The sequence below is a fragment of the Plecotus auritus genome, assembly GCF_963455305.1.
Source record: "Plecotus auritus genome assembly, chromosome: 9".
Classification (NCBI taxonomy): Eukaryota; Metazoa; Chordata; class Mammalia; order Chiroptera; family Vespertilionidae; genus Plecotus; species Plecotus auritus.
This window is the reverse complement of record NC_137783.1, coordinates 28,456,657-28,476,896: the sequence shown is the minus strand read 5'-3', so window position 1 is coordinate 28,476,896 and position 20,240 is coordinate 28,456,657. Positions and strand designations below refer to the sequence as shown.

The following is a 20,240-nucleotide window of genomic DNA, read 5'->3' as shown; positions in this document are numbered from 1 at the left end:
GACAGAGTCCAAAATCAAACCAAAGTATCCCTTACTCCAAAGCCTTAACAGTGTTCTGTGGGGACTAGTTTCTTAGGGGGCATTACAAAAATACTCCAACTAAAGGATCTTGGGAAAAGAGGTGAGTTGGGAGAACTACAAGGACAAAATTTAACAGAACTCCCAGTTTCACTGAGTTATACGTACTAAGCAGATGTCATCTTCTGTCCAGTACTTATCTGAATTACCACTCATTTTCCACTCTTGACATGCACATCTATGAAATTTGATTGTGTCTTAAATTGAACTTGCAGGTGTTATTTGGTGACAAGATGTTCTCTCCTCATACATTACTTGAACAATTCATTGCCACCAAAGTGTGCAACCGGAAGCTATTTCATCGTATTTGCAGCAACTTCCTATTTTCTTTTTGTGGATTTGATCCAAAAAACTTAAACATGGTACGTGTAAATACTTGGACTGGGAAAGAAATTGTTTTGTTAAACAGCAGTTAGGAGATTTCATTCTAAATTGCATACAAACTACATTCAAGGTCTGCTTTTTTGTCTCTGGAAATGTAATTAGCATGTTCATGGCTTCCCACCAAAACTGAGTCCAGCCGAAACCGGTTTGGCTCAGTGGATAGAGCGTCGGCCTGCGGACTGAAAGGTCCCAGGTTCGATTCCGGTCAAGGGCATGTACCTTGGTTGCGGGCACATCCCCAGTAGGAGGTGTGCAGGAGGCAGCTGATCGATGTTTCTCTCTCATCGATGTTTCTGGCTCTCTATCCCTCTCCCTTCCTCTCTGTGAAAATCAATAAAATATATTAAAAAAAAAAAACAAAAAAAAACTGAGTCCACCTGCTTTAGTAGGAGGATTTGAGAAGAAGGTTTTTTGCTGAAAATTCTCATCAACTCTTGCTAGTGGCCAAAGCACCACATTGAAAAGTCCTTCATTTTGACTATGGCTATGGTTTTGAAATTTATCTTGCTGTGCTTGAGCCCTATCTCTGACCTACTGAAATAGAATTTTAGGAAGTGAGCTCAGGCATCTCTATTTTTTAAATCAATTTTCTACTTTCATAAGTGATGTGGAAATGGCCATTTTGTGAGCCACTTCTTTAACCCAAAGGGATAAAGGGGTGGCTCTTCAATGACAGCTATACATTCACAGTTTAAAGGATTTTGAGAGGAATAAATGTTGGGGTTCTTGTCCAGTCCTTTCCAACTTAACTGAGATTCTTTCCTTTTTTTAGTTACCACTAGCTGACCCAAAGAGTGGGAATGGGAAAGAAAGGAAGTTACTATTTACTCCCCAGCCAGGGAGGAGATATGTTTGAAACAAAGCTGAAGTTGATTTCCATCTATGTCACAGATTCTGCCCAGAGACTTGTATCCCTCTATCAGTGGAAAACACTGCTTAACACTTTCCTTGCTTTCAAGCAAGATTTATAAAAGATTGTTTATGCAAAACATGCCTTAGCTACTGCCTTTTCACATTTTTAGGGAATCTATGCTTGCCTATCACTTAGATGGAAGCATTTCATGTAGGTAAAGGTAAGTAAAAAGACCTTTAAGCAAACTCAATAGAGATAATTTCAAAAGCACCCTCTCAACATGGTTTGAGAGTTTGCTAACGAAAGACTTCACAAAATAACACAGTTGAACATAAATTTGGGGGGCCCTTGTTGTATATTTATATAGTCAGAATGCCTTTTTTTCTCACTGTTGGGGACTGGACTATGGAATATTACAATGCCTGCAAGAATGTTTATTTTAGTACAGTATAACCAGGAATACCTAAGTAGAGCATTTGTAGAACTTTGAAAAAATACACATGTCCAGAACTCATTCTTAGAGATTTTAATATTGATTCTAGGTTTGGGTAACTCATAATCAGTTGTATTTTTTTTTTAGCTCCAAGATGTTTCTGATGTTAATTTTGGTGGAAAATAACTCTTTTTGTATACTAAAAAATGCAATTGAAATTATGAAAAAAATCAAGGGTTTTTAAAATTCAGAATAAATTTAAAAGTTAATGGAGGTTAAAATATTGGATGGATTATGCCCCACAAACTTTCAAAGAGCCCTGCAGAATATTACCACATTTTAAAAATCAGATGACAAAGGCAACATTCAGATTTGTTCTCAATGTCTTACAATGAACACTTTCTCGGAATGTCTTTTGGGACATGACATTGGGTGAAGAAGAAGGTCAATGACTTCTTGTCATCTTAGACCTGTCCCAGGTGAGACTGGGAAAAAAAGACCTTTTGTCGTTTACTAGTGGGATGCCCTCTGTGGGCTCTATGAGACACTGCTCAGGACAGAAGAGCAGAGCTAAGGAAAGGAAAAGTTCTTAAAGATGGGCTTCTTTGGTTAATGAGTCTTCAGAGGGTATGCTATATGTTTATTCCTAAAAGAAAAACAGAAAAGATATTCAAATTTACTTGGATGTGATTATATGATAAGCCTTCAAATGAGACATAATCTCTTTATTTACAGAGTCGCTTGGATGTTTATTTGGCACAGAGTCCGGCAGGAACATCTGTTCAGAACATGCTACACTGGGCCCAGGTATGTGCTTCCTGTTTCTGATATGAGGCACACACATCTCTGCAAGATCCCCAAGGAGCTCTCCCCGAGAACTCCCTGCAGGGTTTTGCAGGCACCTGCCACTGTCCAGTTGATGTTCCTAGAATCAGCAAAACTCGTGCTGATTTCCTTTACTCCCTTCTCGTCTTCACATCTTCAGTGTCTGGAGTTTGGGCTTGGTTCCTAGACATATTCCCTGAATTCTGATCTTTAGATTACTCCAAACTGCTTTTTCTAGGAAAACTTGTATTTCCTCCTCTTGGAAATCACCAGCTTTTAGTAGAACTTTATATGTCATGATATAGACTATTTCACCCTCCAGTTGGCATATAGGCCATTTCAGAGTGTGAAAATAATTCAGAGAAATAATTCAGAGAAAATTAAATATTAGGGAGGGATTAAAATAGATTAATGTTGTCTATTTTTACCCTCAGCTTTGTGTGTGCGTGTATTACTCTATTACTCAATATTTGACAAGCTCAAAGATAAGTCAAATTCAATTAGTATAGTTGTCTGACCCAAACGTGTGTGTGTGTGTGTGTGTGTGTGTGTGTGTGTGTGTGTGTGTGAGAGAGAGAGAGAGAGAGAGAGAGAGAGAGAGAGAGAGAGAGAGAGAAAGAGAGAGAAAGAAGGTACTTCTCAAAGTTTTAATATAGCTGAGATCTCTAGGAATTTGCATTTTAACCTACACCCTGTTCTTTGCTTTAAAATTTAGAATCACTGCTATAGATAGCCTGACACACTAGTTGGGAGTTTCTGAAATTCTTTGAAGGGTTCTACCTCCAGGAGATAAGCCTTCACATTCACATAGGGAAAAAGAAGTTTGAGTCTTAGGGCCTCCTACTGATGAGGAGACAGAGACTCTCTGATGGGCATGACCTTTCAGGGAATACAACTTCAATTTCATATTTATTGAGCACTTACTATGTGTTCTTCTGCTATTTATGTACATGGTTTCATTCAGTGTCATCAAATTCATTCTCATAACAATCTTTCAATAAAGACATTGATTTCTCCATTCTACAAATGGAGGCTCCTCCAGTTGCAGGCTCCTCCCTGGCCTGGGCCCCTGGGCCCCATGCAAGAGGCAACCAATCGGTGTGTTTCTCTCACATTGGTATTTCTCTCTGTCTTTCCCTCTCTCCTCCACTCTCTAAATAGCCAATCCCTTACACATGCACAGATGACTCTTCTTAAAAAGTACCCTTCTCTGTCAGGAAGTCCTCTTCAGGATAGAAATAAAGGTGGGTGGTAAAATATTTGGTCATAAGTTACATAGACAAAGATGCAGATGATGGTAGTAATATTAGTGAAAAGAGATTTGTTGAACATTTCTAGGTGCTACATGTTTTTATGCATTGCCCTATTTAATCTTCACAACCTACAAGAAGAATGTTATTGTCATTCCTATTTCACAGGTGAGAAAATAGGTTTAGAGAAGATAAATATCTTGTCCTGGACCACCGGTTCAACATTCCGTTAAGCCTGGATTCAAACCAGGTCTGTTTGATGCTGGAATCCAAGTTCCTAGCTAGTACAGTCTATTGCTTCCCATTGTTGAAAATTTGCAGAATTTCAATAACAAAAGGTTGCTGCCTTTGTCAATATAAATCTGATGGGAATCATTTAAAACTAAAAATCAAGTTTAAATCAATGAGTGTGAAAAAAAACCCTTAGAGCCTTAGCCAGTTTGGCTCAGTGGATAGAGCGTAGGCCTGTGAACCAGAGGGTCCTGGGTTCGATTTCGGTCAAGAGCATGTACCTCAGTTGCAGGATCCTCCCTGGCCCAGGCCCCTGGCCGTGGCTCATGCAGGAGGCAACCAATAGATGTGTTTCTCTCACATCAATATTTCTCTCTGTCTTTCCTTCTCTCTTCCACTCTCTAAATATTAATAGAAAAATATCCTTGGGTTAGGATAAATAAATAAATAAATAAATGAGTTAAAAACAAAACAAAACCTTTAGAGTCGTCAGAGAATAATTTAATGAAGTGCATGATGTAAAGGTAAAAATTATCTGTCTCTTCTAATCAGCATGGGTGGCAAAAAACAGAAATAGGAACCCCTAGGTGTATGAATCTTTCTATTCCAATATCTGATCTAAAATTAAAATACAAACATAGACATGCATGGCACCTCAGACATGCAGCCTGTGGCCACATTACTGATAAGACGGCAGGATGTTTGGCCTTGCAGACAAAAGGACACAGCCATGCCATACCTCTCACAGGAAGCACTGAGACGTTCTGTGAATAAATATTCCTTTCAATAGTAACAAATTTGTTTAAGAATAGTGAGTAACATTGTAATATCCTAGACCACCTGATAAGGATAATAAGGTTTAAAGTTGTTTAAGAATAATGGCAGTCATTTTTTAATGTAGGAGTTACATAGGTGGTGCCTTTAAAAATGATGTGTAAAAATTCCTTAAGCCAAGATATTTAAGAATCATTCAATTCAGCATCTTTAAAAAAAAAAAAAAGTCTGTATATAGCATTGTAACACTTAAAGGTATTGCTGTCTGAGGATTTTCATTGGAAAATTATAGGGGGGGCAATATAAGCTTGACAATTAGTTTCGTTAATTATTTAGGTCCTCTCTCTTTGCTTCTTGGTGAGCCTGGCTAGAGGTTTATCAATCTTGTTTATCCTTTCAAAGAAGCAGCTCTTGGTTTTGTTGATCTTTTGTATTGTTTTTTTGGTTTCAATGTCATTTATCTCCGCCCTGATCTTTATTATTTCCTTCCTTCTGCTTACACTGGGCTTTTTTTTTTTTTTTTTACAGATGTCCCCCTTTCCCCCCCCCCCCAACCCCCCATTGACACTTCTACCCTCCCTACTCTTTTCCCCTCCCCAGGCCTTCCCTGCACTATTGTCTGTCCATGGGCTATACATACATGCATATCAGATCATTGGTTAACCTCTTCCAGTCTCACCCTTCCCTCTGAAATACATCAGTCTGTTGAATGCTTCATTGTCTCTGGATCTTTTTTTGTTCATCAGTTTATTTTGTTCATTAGATTCAACATATAAGTGAGATCATGTGAGAATACTTGTCTGACTAGCTTATTTTGCTTATCATAATACTCTCTAGGTCCCTCTATGCTGTCTCAAAGGGTAAGAGATCCTTCTGGCAGGTGTGAGGTGGTATCTCATTGCCGTTTTAATTTACATCTCTCTGCTGATTAGTGACATTGAACATTTTTTCATGTCTCTTGGCCATTTGTATGTCCTCTTTGGAGAAGTGTCTATTCAGGTCTTCTGCCCATTTTTTTTTATTAAGGTATTATATGTGTACATATCTTACCATTGCCCCCCCCCCACCCCACTCCCATACATGCCCTCACCCCCCCAATATTTTGCATCCGTTGGTTACTCTTATATACATGCATATAAGTTCTTCGGTTGATCTCTTATTTCCCCCACCTCTCCCTAACCTTCCCACTGTAATTTGACAGTCTGTTTGATGCTTTACTGCCTCTGTATCTATCTTTTTGTTCATCAGTTTATAATGTTTTTTATTATCCACAAATTAGTGAGATCATGTGGTATTTTTCTTTCATTGACTGGCTTATTTCACTTAGCATAATGTTCTCTAATTCCATCCAGGTTGCTACAAATGGTAAGAATTCCTTCTTTTTTATGGCAGCATAGTATTCCATTGTGTAGATGTACCATAGTTTTCTGATCCAGTCATCTGCTGACGGGCACCTAGGCTGTTTCCAAATCTTAGCTATTGTAAATTGTGCTGCTATGAACATAGGGGTGCATATATCCTTTCTGATTGGTGTTTCTAGTTTCTTAGGATATATTCCTAGGAGTGGGATTACTGGGTCAAATGGGAGTTCCATTTTCAGTTTTTTGAGGAAACTCCATACTGTTCTCCACAGTGGCTGCACCAGTCTGCATTCCCACCAGCAGTGCATGAGGGTTCCTTTTTCTCCGCATCCTCGCCAACACTTGTCATTTGTTGATTTGTTGATGATAGCCATTCTGACAGGTGTGAGATGGTATCGCATTGTCGTTTTGATTTGCATCTCTCGGATAATTAGTGACTTTGAGCATGTTTTCATGTGTCTCTTGGCCTTCCTTCTGTCTTCTTTCGAAAAGATTCTATTTAGGTCCGTTGCCCATTTTTTTATTGGATCATTTATCTTCCTTTTATTAATATACGCTGCCTGTAGATATTGGAGATTAAACCTTTATCAGTGATAAAATTTGCAAATATGTTCTCCCATAGAGTGGGCTTTCTTGTTGTTTTGTTGATGGTTTCTTTTGCTGTGCAAAAGCTTTTTATTTTGATGTAGTCCCATTTCTTTATTTTCTCTTTGGTTTCCATTGCCCTAGGGGCAGTATCAGTGAAGAAGTTCTTTCGGCATATGTCTGAGATTTTGCTGCCTGTGAATTCCTCTAGTATTTTTATGGTTTCCCGTCTTATGTTTAAGTCCTGTATCCATTTTGAGTTTATTTTTGTGTATGGTGTAAGTTGATGATCTAGTTTCATTTTTTGCATGTATCTGTCCAATTTTCCCAACACCATTTGTTGAAGGGACTGTCTTGACTCCATTGTATGTTCATGCCTCCTTTGTCAAATATTAATTGTGTATAGTGGTTTGGGTTGATATCTGGATTCTCTATTTTATTCCATTGGTATATATGTCTGTTCTTGTGCCAGTACCAGGCTGTTTTGAGAACAGTGGCTTTGTAATACAGCTTGAAATCTGGTATTGAGATCCCTCCTACTTTATTCTTCTTTCTCAGGATTGCTGTGGCTATTCGGGGTCTTTTCTTATTCCAGATGATTTTTTGGAGAGTTCTTTCTAGGTCTGTGAAATATGCCATTGGTATTTTAATGGGGAGTGCATTGAATCTATAGATTGCTTTGGGTAGTATGGACATTTTAATGATGTTGATTCTACCAATCCATGAACATGGTATGTTCTTCCACCTGTTTACCTCTTCCTCTATCTCTTTTTTTTAGTGTCCTGTAGTTTTCTGTGTATAGGTCTTTTACCTCCTTGGTTAAGTTTATTCCTAGGTATCTTAATTTTTTTGGTGCGATGGTAAATGGGATTGCTTTTTTAGTCTCTCTTTCTGTAAGTTCACTATTGGTGTATAGAAATGCCATAGATTTCTTGGTGTTAATTTTGTATCCTGCTACATTGCCGAATTCATTTATTAAGTCTGTTAGTTTTTTGATGGAGTCTTTCGGGTTTTTTATGTACAATATCATGTCATCTGCAAATAAGGACAGCTTTACTTCTTCTTTTCCAATTTGGATGCCTTTTATTTCTTCTTCTTGTCTAATTGCAATGGCTAATACTTCCAGAACTATGTCAAACAGGAGTGGTGAGAGTGGGCATCCCTGTCTTGTTCCTGTTCTTAGGTAAAATGGTTTTAGTTTTTGCCCATTGAGTATGATGTTAGCTGTGGGTTTATCATATATAGCTTTTATTATGTTGAGGTATGATCCTTCTATTCCCACCTTGTTGAGAGTTTTTATCAAGAAAGGGTGTTGGATTTTGTCAAATGCTTTTTCTGCATCAATTGATATGACTATGTGATTTTTATCTCTCAATTTGTTTATGTGATGTATCACATTAATTGATTTGCGGATATTGTACCATCCTTGCATTCCTGGGATAAATCCTACTTGGTCATGGTGTATGATCTTTCTGATGTACTGCTGGATCCGATTTGCTAGAATTTTGTTGAGGATTTTGGCATCTATGTTCATGAGGGATATTGGCCTGTAATTCTCTTTCATTGTGTTGTCTTTATCTGGTTTTGGTATTAGGGTGATGCTGGCTTCATAGAAGGAGCTTGGAAGTGTTCCTTCCTCTTGAATTTTTTTGAATAGTCTGAGGAGGATAGGTTTTAGTTCTTCCTTGAATGTTTGGTAAAACTCTCCTGTGAAGCCATCTGGCCCCGGGCTTTTGTTTGCCGGAAGCTTTTTGATGACTGCTTCAATTTCTTCCATAGTTACTGGTATATTGAGCTGTTTAGATTCTTCCTGATTGAGTTTTGGAAGGTTATATTTTTCTAGGAATATGTCCATTTCCTCCAGGTTGTCCAGTTTGTTGGAATAGAGTTGTTCATAGTATTTTTTAACAATCCTTTGTATTTCGGCTGGATCTGTTGTTATTTCACCTCTTTCATTTCTGATTTTGTTTATTTGGGTCCTCTCTCTTTGCTTCTTGGTGAGCCTGGCTAGAGGTTCATCAATCTTGTTTATCCTTTCAAAGAACCAGTTCTTGGTTTTGTTGATCTTTTGTATTGTTTCTTTGGTCTCTAGGTCGTTTATCTCCGTTCTGATCTTTATTACTTCCTTCCTTCTGCTTACACTGGGCTTTTCTTGTTGCTCAAGTAATCAAATTATCCCAAGCGAAATCTGACCTTTCCGTGGTGGAGTGTAGAGCTCCTCTGAATCTGCATGTTTGCGCCAATTGGGGACTGGTGCTCTGGGGTTCGCAGCTGTTCGGTGGATGCTGCAGTTGTAGATTTTCAGGCTTCCGATAACATCCACTTTCCCCTTCAAGATGGCGCGGTCTCCGCATCTGAGCCGGTGGCTCCGGGAGGGAACCCGGCAGCAGTGGGGGCTGTCCGGTCAGGGGACCCCTGTCCAGCAGTCTCCCACCTTCTCCTGGAGTATAACTGTTCCTTAACTCTCCAACAGACACTCCCCGTGCAACCCTCACCTGTTCTTTCTATCTGCTCCGGGACAAGGCTCGGGACACGTCTGTCTATTCTGCCACCATTCTCTCTTTCCGAGTTTCATTAATTAATACTAATATAAATTTGTATCATTTTTATTATTTGGCTTATTACTCTTTATGGAGTTTTCTCATGTGCTAAAGAGAGGAACATAATGTCAATCTTCTCTGTATATTTCTTGTTTACTGTCTCTAAATGTATGTTTTTATATCATTTTAATGTGTTTATTCTTTTTATTTTGTTATAGGCGGTTAATTCTGGTCTGTTCCAAGCTTTTGATTGGGGAAACCCTTATCAGAACATGATACACTTCCAACAGGTATGATAATAACAATCATCAGTTGCATACTGCAAATGAACTAATAAATATAGGGTGGGGCAAAAGTAGGTTTACAGTTGTGAATATGCAAAACAGATTATTCTTGTATTATCTTTATTCATCATAATATTTTTCATATGAACAACTATAAACCTACTTTTGTCCCACCCTGTGTAGTATCCACTCATTAAGCACTTACTAAGTCCCAAACTATGCCAGCTATTTTATGTAGATCAGATGTTACTTGGGTTTCTTACCATGTGCTGTATCATTATTTTTTATCTTCCCAATGACCTTGCAAGGCTCAGAGATTAGATAAATTGTCGAAATTATTTAGCTGGTAAAGAACCAAAATATGATCCAGGGGTTTCTGGATCTAAAGTCCATTGTTCCTCCACTATCTTCTCAAAAGAGAGAGAGAGAGAGAGAGAGAGAGAGAGAGAGAGAGAGAGAGAGAGAGAGAGAGAGAAGGAGAAGGAGAAGAAGAAGAAGAAGAAGAAGAAGAAGAAGAAGAAGAAGAAGAAGAAGAAGAAAGAACTCTTAGCATTGGAGAACATATTTTAAAGAGAGAAATAAAGATACCTAATTTATGTTTCTAGAGCATATTCTCTGACTTCTTATCCATCTCTCATAAAATGAGCTAACACTGTCTTATTAGTTCTTGGAAAGTCATTTGCTATTCATTTTTTTAAAAACAATAAAGGACAATTAAACATACACCAGACAGAAATATTCCCCTCAGGAAGAAGCAGTGCTATCAGCCAGAGAATGGTATGTCAAGATATTTCCTGACATTATCTGTGAAAACCGGGTAGGGTACCTGCCCAGGTTGAGGGCTTGATCCCCAGTAGGAGGTGTTCAAGAGGCAACAGATCAATTTTTTTCTCTCTCTCTCCCCTTCTCACTTCCTCTCTGTCTCTCTCTCTCTAAAACATAATAATAATATTAAAATAAAATAATTTCAAAAAGATACAAGTGTTTTACAAATCAGGGCTGAGGAAATTTGGAAACTTTTTGACTAGCAAATTTAAAGTGCCACCATATTAACTACAACAGTACAAATGCATAACTTAACTGGTGTAAAAAATCCGATTTTCCTCTAAACTGCTATGGTTATATGTGTGTAAGTGGGTGTGCCCAAACACACAAACATGCTATGTCAAAGTACCATTTACTCTTGTAATCAACCAATTCCCTGCTTTAGCAAGAGTATATAGCTGCCCCAGGAAAAGCTGTTAGATGATGGCCTCACCATGTGAGGCTCAGATACCAGTTTGGATGAGATCTGACTCACAGGTATTAGCTTTATCATTATGCTTGCAGATTCTATTTTTTAAAATGGTGATTCATGTTTCGCTATGAAAACTTGGTGTAGGACTTTGGGGGAAAATAAGAAAAACCCAAACAAACTGAGGGTAAACTGTTTGCATTTTAAAAAGCAATAAACATAGTCACAACTATAAGTAATAACACTATAAATTATTCATGTGTAACTACCAAAGTAATCACCAATGTTCTATTACTAAGAAAGTTTAAAAAAATTTCTTGGCCAAAAGACAACATGTATCACTTGGATCCTAATCTTAATATTCCTTTTTGCTTTGCCATCTTTCTAGGCTCCCCCATTCATCCTTAGCAGGATATTAAATCATTGCAGTTAAAGGTATTCTGATTTCAGGTGCTCTTCAGATCCCCTTTGTGTCCTACAGTTTGCTAATAGTTGTTGCTGCCTCTGTGTTGTGTTGTCATGTATTCTTTATCTGTGTCTTTGCATTTGAATATTTATGCTTTCTATTATTCTACTGAAAACATTGTAGAGTCAGAAAAAGCATGCCTCTTCTTTCATCAGTTGAACTTTGCATTTGGGCCCTGGACCAGGCTTTCCTGAGTCCACCGCCGCTTTGCATGAACTACTGGTCAGTGCTAACCGGCACTCGTTTCCTTTCCTGCCCTTCACATTGCCTTGGCATAACTACACATTCTCATTTACCACTTGGTCCTAAGCTCAGGTCCAATGCCTCCCAGTATTATGGGTAGTGGTGATATGCTTTAAATAGGCAGTAATGCAGAGACACAGACACCAACCCATCAATTAGCAGTAACATCTGGAATGACTATAGCAGTGTGCTCTGCCTGAATATCACCCTGCAAAGAGAATGCAGGGTGCATAGTCGCTAAGTTGGGTCTCCCTCAGGCATATTTCTAGTTTTCTAAGAAACCTCTCTCTAGCCAAGGTTTCCTAAGAATCTACCTCTTTGTCCATGTTACAGTGTCTTCTTAATCTTGCTGCCAAAATTAACTATGGTATATTCATCTGCTCAGGCTGAGATTTAAAAAAAAACAACACACCATAAAGAGTGGCTTAAACAACAGAAATGTATTTGTCTCAGTTCTGGAAGTTGGAAGTCTGAGAACAGGGCGGCAGCCTAGTCGGGCTCTGGGGAGGGCTCCCTTTGTCTTGCCAAGCGCCTCCTCCTTGCTGTGTGCTCACATGGTCTTTCCTCAGTGAGAGAGAAAGAGACCTCTGTCTCCCCTCCTTATAAGGCCATCAATTCTATTGGATTAGGACCCCATTTAACCTAATCACCTCCTAAAAGCCTTATCTCCAAATACAATCGTATTTGGGATAGGGTTTCAACATGTGAATTTAGAGGGAAAACAGTCCATAGCGGATGGTAAAAGTTAAGACTTCCAGCTGCAAGTAGCAGAAACAAACTCTATTATACTGCTTTACTGAACTAAAACGTATAATGCTAAACTCACAATAGCCAGGAACTTGGTGCTGGCATTGGTGCTCGCTCTCTCTTGCTTTTTCTCTCTCAATTCTGCTTTCATTTGCTGTTTCCATTCTCAAATTCTTTCCAAGATAGTAGTAGTAGGATGGTGACTGATGTATCTAGCTCACACATTTCTTCCAACTGCAAACCCAAAGAAAAAGGCAATATTTTTCTTAATAGCTCTGTCAAAAAGTTCCAGAGAGAACTTGGGCCCTGATTATATCTCATATAATCACTGTGGCCAGAAGAATGAAGAACGAATTGCCCAGGCCTGATCACATGGACTACCCTGGAACTGGGGGAGTGGAATTTGTCAAATCAGCATGAGAGTGGTGTTACCAGAAAGAAGGGAGCAGGGAAAGCTTGCCAGGCCCGATTTTTCTATAACAGGCTGGCTTTTTAACATCGTATTTCAAATGTGTGTTTTTATGTACGGGTCTCAATGCTCCCTGAAGAGGCTGCTCAAATGTCAATAATTCTCTGGGCCCAGACTTCTGCATATGTGGAGGGGTATTTATACTTGTTCTATTTTATCCCATCCAAAATTTTGTTTAAAAAGGACACATTCCCAGTCCAAGTGCTACTAGAAAGATGGCCCCCCAAAGAAATAAGTGTCTCTTTTCTTTAGGATCCTTTTCTATTTTCCCAAAAATGCAAATCAAAAACATAATGGTTGTCTTTTTAAATTTACAATTCATATTTTTGCACTACAGTGTTTTCAAGTAAATTTAACATTTTAATGTTTACATATCATTAAGTGTATCCTAACTGCACATTTTTAACATTTAAAGTACATGCTTAAAACTGATTTTGTTACTTCTCTAATGTGATTTTTTGTGAAAACTCTTCTTTTTTCTCTCCCTTTTTTTAATTGCATGTAGTTTACACCTCCCTTATACAACATTACTAAGATGGAAGTGCCAACAGCAATGTGGAGTGGTGGACATGACCGTGTGGCTGATCCCAGGGACATTGAAAATTTACTCCCAAACATTACCAGACTTATTTATTACAAATTTATTCCACACTACAATCATGTGGATTTTTACCTTGGACAGGATGCACCCGAGGAAATTTACCAAGACCTAATTAGAATGATGGAGGACTATTCCTAAAACCAAACACCTTTTTCTAAGCAAGCAAGTTTTCATGATAATAATGTGGCACACAGACCCAAAGGTGACCCCTCCAATGATTTTTACCTCCTCATGTCCATGCATTCGTGTAGCTCACCTTCCTTGAGTTAGGGAGGCACCGGAATTGCTCCTAGAATTGGCAAAGGTGGTGGGATGGCACCCCCTTAATTAGATTATGTTTATGGCAAAGGTGCTGGGATTTCATCTCTGATTACTTTATGTTCTGTAAGAAGCCATCTTAGCAGATTGGAGCAAGAAATTCTCCTTGTTGGCCTGATGAAGTAAGCAGATATGTTGAGGAAACCCACATAGAAAGGAACTGTGTCTGGCTTCTAGGATCTGCAGGCGACCGCCAGCTAATAACTTGCAAAGAGTCAGGACTCTCAGTCATAAGACTTTAAGGGAATAAGTTCTGCCTAAAACTCAAATGAGCTTGGGAGCCCACTCTTTCCCGGGAAAGCCTGAAGTTGAGAAAGCAGCCTGGCCAACACTTGGATTGCAGCCCGGGGATACCTTGAGCAGAGCACCTAGCTATGTCATGCCCTGAGCACTGACTCACAGAAACAGTGAGGTGATAAACATATATTGTTCTGAACTGCTACATTGGTGGGTATTTGTTACCAGCAATAGTAAACTACTACTATTGTTAATAACACTAAAGTATTATTATTGTTATTATTATTGTTTTGTCTCTTTGATTACAAGCTTGAGAGACCCTGCCCTTATTTCTCTTTGTCTTATTTCCTTTGGCCTGAGGAACTTTGAACATGGCTCTTTTTGCAGATCTGCTTAGTGATGGACTTTCTCAGTGTTTTTTTCTGAAAAAACTTTTGTTTTGCCTTCATTTCTTCATGTTTTATTGTAGTTAAGACATTTAACATGAGATTGACCCTCTTAATGGATTTTTAAGTTATTGTTACCTATAGGTACTATGTTGTACAGAAGATCTCTAGCACTTTTCTTGCCTAACTGAAACTTTAATATCTATTGAACAACCCTTCTTTTCCCTCTCTCCCTGGTCCTGGCAGCCACCATTCTACTCTTTGCATCCAAAAGTTGACTATTTTATATACATGGAATTATGAAGTATTTGTCCTTCTGTAACTGGCTTATTTCACTTAGTATAATGTTCTTTAGGTTCATCTATGTTGTTGCAAATGGCAACATGTCTTTTTTGAAGGCATATACTATTTATGTATATACCATGTTTTTCTTATCCATTTGTTTATCAATGAGCATTGAGATTGCTTCCATACATTGGCTATTGTGAATAATGTTGGAATGAACCCGGAGCACATACATCTTTTCAAGATCTTAATCTCAGTTCTTTTGTATATATGCACAGAAATGGGATTGCTGGATCAGATGGTCATTCTATTTTTAATTTTTTGAGAAACCTCCATATTGTTGTTTTCCAGAGCAACTTCACCATTTGGTATCCCCACCAACAATGTACAAAGGTTCTAATTTTTCCACATCCTTGACAACATTTGTCTTTTGTTTTTTTATAATAGCCATCCTAACAGGTGTGAGGTCATATCTTATAGTGATTTTGATTAGCATTTCCCTGATGATTAGTGATGATTGAAAGAAGACAAACAGCCCAGACAGCATGGCTCAGTGGTTGAATATCGACATATGAACCAGGAGGTTATGATTCGATTCCAGGTCAGGGCACATGTCCTGGTTGTGGGCTCAATCCCCAGTTGAGGGGGAGGAGGGACACTTGGGAGTGGGGGTCCCTCAGCCTGGCCTACGCCCTCTTGACTGCCTGCCAGGGGATGTCTGTCTGCTGGCTTAGGCCCACTTTGCTAAGGAGGCGGGGGAGGCTCCCACCACCGCCACTGCTGCACTTGCCAGCTTTGAGCCCAGCTCAGGGCTTCTGGCTGAATGGTGCTCCCCCTGTGGGAGCACACTGACCACCAGGGGGCAGCTCCTGCATTGAGCATCTGCCCTCTGGTGGTCAGTGCGCATCATAGCGACTGGTCATTCCGCCATTCAGTCAATTTGCATATTAGCTTTTTATGATAATAGGATTCTCCCTGAATTCCAGTCTCTGTCTCCTTAAGTCAACTAGCCCACTGAGCTTCCTTGGGTTCCCCAACCTTTGCCGCAATATAAAAATTGCTGGTAGACAAAAAGCTAAGGTTTTCATAGGGTTCACCTTACTTGTTTTCATCACAGTGCTGCCTGCTTGCCAATGTCTGACAACTGTTGTTTATTACTTTGGTTCCAATTTTCTTATTTTTATGGTAGGATGATAACTCCAGACCCTGTTATTCTCTCATGACTAAAAGCAAAAGTCAAGATTCTTTTGAAAAATTATATCATTCTGCTAATGTGTAACCAGTATAACTTCACATAAAGGAGGTAATTGTAAAAATATGAAATAAAAAGTATAACTTAAAATTTTTAAGTTTTCTCTGTTCCATCTAAAATTGTCTATCTTACTACCAGTATGTTGTAGGAAACTGTAATGGAGTCCAACCCTCTGAATTTAGATATAAGTAAGCACAGTCAAGAAGTGACTTGTCCAAGGTGTATAAGTGTTTAAATTAGTAAGATACTATATGAACTATATTTTCAGAATGCTGGTTAAATGTAGTATTTCTAGGACATTAATTTTTCTCTGCAAAAGTCTTACTGCTTCCTTCCTAACATCTTTAATTACAAGCATTTCCACTGATCCATCTTCCCTATTACTTTTTAAAATGGTTTTTCACCATGAAATACCACCATACCAGAATTTACAATAACACTAGGCTTTTTATTTTATTCCATCAAACCCTAACTCCCATCTATCTTTCAAAGTTTCCCATAATCTGACTTCACCCACTTTTCCAGTTACATTTTGCCTCTGCTTCCTTAACTAGATGCAAATGTTTTATTCAAAAAAAGATTTGTACACTTAAGTCTTCCTACACATCTTTCTCACTCTCATGGACAGGATTTGTCCACACTGTTTGCCTTAAACTGAATGAAAATATAATTAAATCATAACATTTCTTAAGCAGGTAGGATTTTCTTGTTTTTATTGCTATATCTTAAAAATACTTTTTTAATTTTTAATTTCTATTCAATAAGAATCTCAAGGTACATCACCATCACTTTCATCAATTATATCAATTTAATATTTTTTCATTTGACTTTGTACTGTATGTTCAGGATTCTGAACACTAGCAGCTTCTAGAAGAAAGAAAACTTTCACATGGAATCTTTTTTCAGTTTAAACATAACCCTTCTTTGTGCAGGACTTGGTGTGTCAGACGTCTCCTTAGTGGTGGGTAGTTTTTGTAGTCCCTGCCAAAGAAGTTTCTGAATAACTCCTCAAAGTAACAGGTTATTAATTTTAAAAATTTACCCTGCATTTTTTATATGTTAGAGGCAAGAGGCATGGGAGGAAGAAAAAAACCATGGTTCTTACCCTTATGACTTATATATTGAGTTTAAAATATGATGGGAAATTTCAACCCAGCGAGGATGGTAATTAAAATAATGAACATTACTTAGCATTTATTATGCACTTATTAACTTATTTAGCTTTTATTAAAGATATGGTCATTCATCCCTGTCCATATCTTTGTGATGCAAGTACTATGCTTATCTATTTTGTAGAAGACCACTGATGCTTAGAAAATTTAAATGTTTTATTTTCATAGCTCATGTCAAATATTTAAGAATTTTAAGCAAATCTGGGTCTTGAGTCCAAATCCAAATCCTAGGCTCTAAAACTTTCTTGTTTTGTTTCCCAATAGTAAGTCCAGGATAGCTCATCTAGTTACAAAAGTACCTGCTTATTAGAGGATTCTTGGGGCTCTGTGCAGAGGACAAGACCAAAATTTTTTTTTAATTTCTTTATTGATTAAGGTATCACATATTTGTCCTCATCCCCCCATTCCCATCCCAAACCCCTCCCCATGCATGCCCCCACTCCCCTGTTGTCCGTGACCACTGGTTAGGCTTATATGCCTGCATACAAGTCCTTTGGTTGATCTCTCCCCCTTACCCCCACCCTCCCCTCCCCTACCTTCCTTCTGAGGTTTGACAGTCTCATCAATGCTTTCCTGTCTCCGGGTCTGTTTTTGTTCATCAGTTTATGTTGTTCATTATTTCCCCTAGATGAGTGAGATCATGTGATACTAGAAATAGAGTTGGCATCCCAGAAGGGTGCTGAGAGCAGGCAGTGCAGGTCAGGCCTGTGCAGACCCTTGCACCTTCCGCTACAGAAATGTAGACGCGTTGTTGATACCTGGGTTTGCAGGCAGGAGTGTCGTGCTGTTTCCCAAGGGGCATGTTTATGTACTTGTAGCTGCACCTGGCATGTATCTGTGAGCTTGCTGAAAGCATACTGTTTCCTGAATGAGTACCAATTGTTAACTTCAAGAATAATACCGATTATAATAAAGCCCCTGCATTTCTTCTCAAAAAAAAAAAAGTGACAAGACCAAAATTTAATACAGACTTGAAGTAAATAAAATAATGAAAACAAAATCTATGTCATCAGAGCTACAGAGAGGGAGTGATTAAATCAATAGCAGGGGCAGGCAATGCCAGCACATAACAGGGATGTATATAAATATGTAAAGCAGGCCACCCAAGTGCTGAGTCAAAACCAGGTTGACAGCTTGGCTGGTATTCAGCTGACAGATCTGTTGACAAGAGTGTTGTGATGGCTTCTGCATAGCTACACCACATTAAGGTAGCAGCTCAGAGTCATCCCTTTGACCTTTCCCAATGTAATTCCTCTCACTGAAGCGCTCCCTGCAACATAGGAAAATTACCCAAGCTTTAGCAGAATCCTCTTCTATATTGAATAGAATTAGAAATTTTGAAAAGTCAATATCCTCTGTAAGCAATGGCCTTTCCTTTAATTTCATACCTGAAATTTCTTACAGGAGGCTGAGTATTTTCACATTTTTAGGTTCCATCAACCTAGACCTTTTAATGATGGTTCCAACTGTCTATCCTGCTCACTAATATGGTGTCAGATGGATGTATTGGTTTAGTGAAATGAACCAGTTCTCTCTTAACCCTTCCTTCTGAGGATATCGTGGGTATTGCTAATATTTATCAGATCGTCCATAACAAAAAGTCACTCTCGTTTCTATGGCACGTCATGTTCATTTCAAAGTGCCTTCACAGGCATCATGACCTTTCCTCTTAGGGATTGAGAGGTAAGATGGAATCGCTATGGAAGAATGCTCATGTTAGGGCTAAACAATGGACTTTCCAGAGCCACCTCCGCTAATTACTAGCTTTGTGCCCCTAGGAAAGTTCTTTATCATTAATTCCACAAAATGGAGTCATTCATTTCTGCCTACCTCATATGCTGTCATGAAGACCAAAGATGTTCATGAAGCACGTTTTTGTAGCATAGTACTCATACGTGGGCCTTGAAGTCCAAATTGTTTGGGTTTGGTTCCTAGCTCCATTATAATATTTATATCCATAGACAATTACTCTAATCCACATTTCCCTACCTGTAAAGTGGAGATAATATTAGAAACTCTATTATCTGATTTTCAAATGAACTTGGGTGGGAGACCAGCTGCCTCGATATATCTGTCTCATTTAATGGCTTTGCATTCAAAATGCTGTGAGCGGTTAAGGCCTACAAACCAGGCTCTGCCCACCTCTTCAAGCTCATCACTCTCTGGCTCCCTATCTTTCTTTCATTCTCTTCAGTAAGCCTAGCTCCTTGCCACCTGAGTTATTCCCCTGCCTGTAATATCTGTCAGATTTTACAGATCTCAGCCAAAAATTCATTTCCTCAGAGAAGACTTTTCTGTCCACCCTGATGAGGGTGCACTTCATATCGGTGGATTCAGCACAGTTATAGTGAATAAGCAGCTGTAGAGTGATTGAGCCCACAATCACCCAGGCACAAAGTCAGTGATTAAAAAATGGTTGTTACATGGCTGAGAGTGTCCTCTCTGTCCTCCAAGCACTTGATTGGGTCTTGTGGAAATGGGGGTGCTTTTAAGATGCAATTAATATATATTTGGCTAAGACTCATTGGTCAAGAATTTCTTGGCATAAATAAGGAGCGATTCGTCTGGAGGGGAGGGAACTGAATGAGATCTGAGCCTTGGCAGGGGAAGGCTGGCTGGCAGAGCACCAAACTATTTCACAGGGAGGCACCTTTTGGGGGACTAGGACATACCAGACTAGCATATCCTGATATTTAATCTTGTATATGTGTCAGAAATGACTGCACTTACACATGCTGAGTCACATAACTGAAATTTACAAGAGTTACAAAGCATAAAACAATAACATGTTTATAATTTACATTAAAACTCTAGCTGTCAAGAGAACTATATCAAGTTTTATGTCAAACTAATGGATTCTTCACCTGTAAAAACACATAGGAAGTCCTAGTATAAAAATGCTGCTTGTTGTACAAAGATTAAAAAACCCAGAGGAAGTATATGATTTGACAGAAACCATTACCTACACAATCACTCAAGTGCATAAGAAAATAACAGTCTGAGCACTTTACATTTCAGTTTCACAATAGCTTAATAAAATGGTACCAGTTGTATCCTTTCTTTATAGATCAGGAAACTAAAGTTTGGAAATATTGGGCAATTTGCCACAAAATAACAGTTCTCTAATCTCTGAAATCTTGACTTTAGATACCAAGCTCTTAATCTTTATGCTATAATATTGTATCTATTATGAACTAGCTGGACATTCAGAAAACAAAGAGTAATAAGATTC

General features: G+C 38.6%; 1 protein-coding gene across 1 annotated transcript in view; it reads left to right on the top strand.

The window, feature by feature from the left end:
- LOC308257803 (lipase member K) overlaps positions 1 to 13,496 on the top strand; it is a gene marked incomplete at its 3' end in the record, with an annotated part of 31,806 nt that extends 18,310 nt beyond the window's left edge. Inside the window, exons 7-10 of the mRNA XM_080687868.1 lie at positions 294 to 440; positions 2,484 to 2,555; positions 9,533 to 9,604; positions 13,263 to 13,496. Coding sequence (XP_080543994.1) covers positions 294 to 440; positions 2,484 to 2,555; positions 9,533 to 9,604; positions 13,263 to 13,496 — 525 coding nt within the window. The remainder of the gene's footprint in view (positions 1 to 293; positions 441 to 2,483; positions 2,556 to 9,532; positions 9,605 to 13,262) is intronic.
- Positions 13,497 to 20,240: the final 6,744 nt, after the last annotated feature.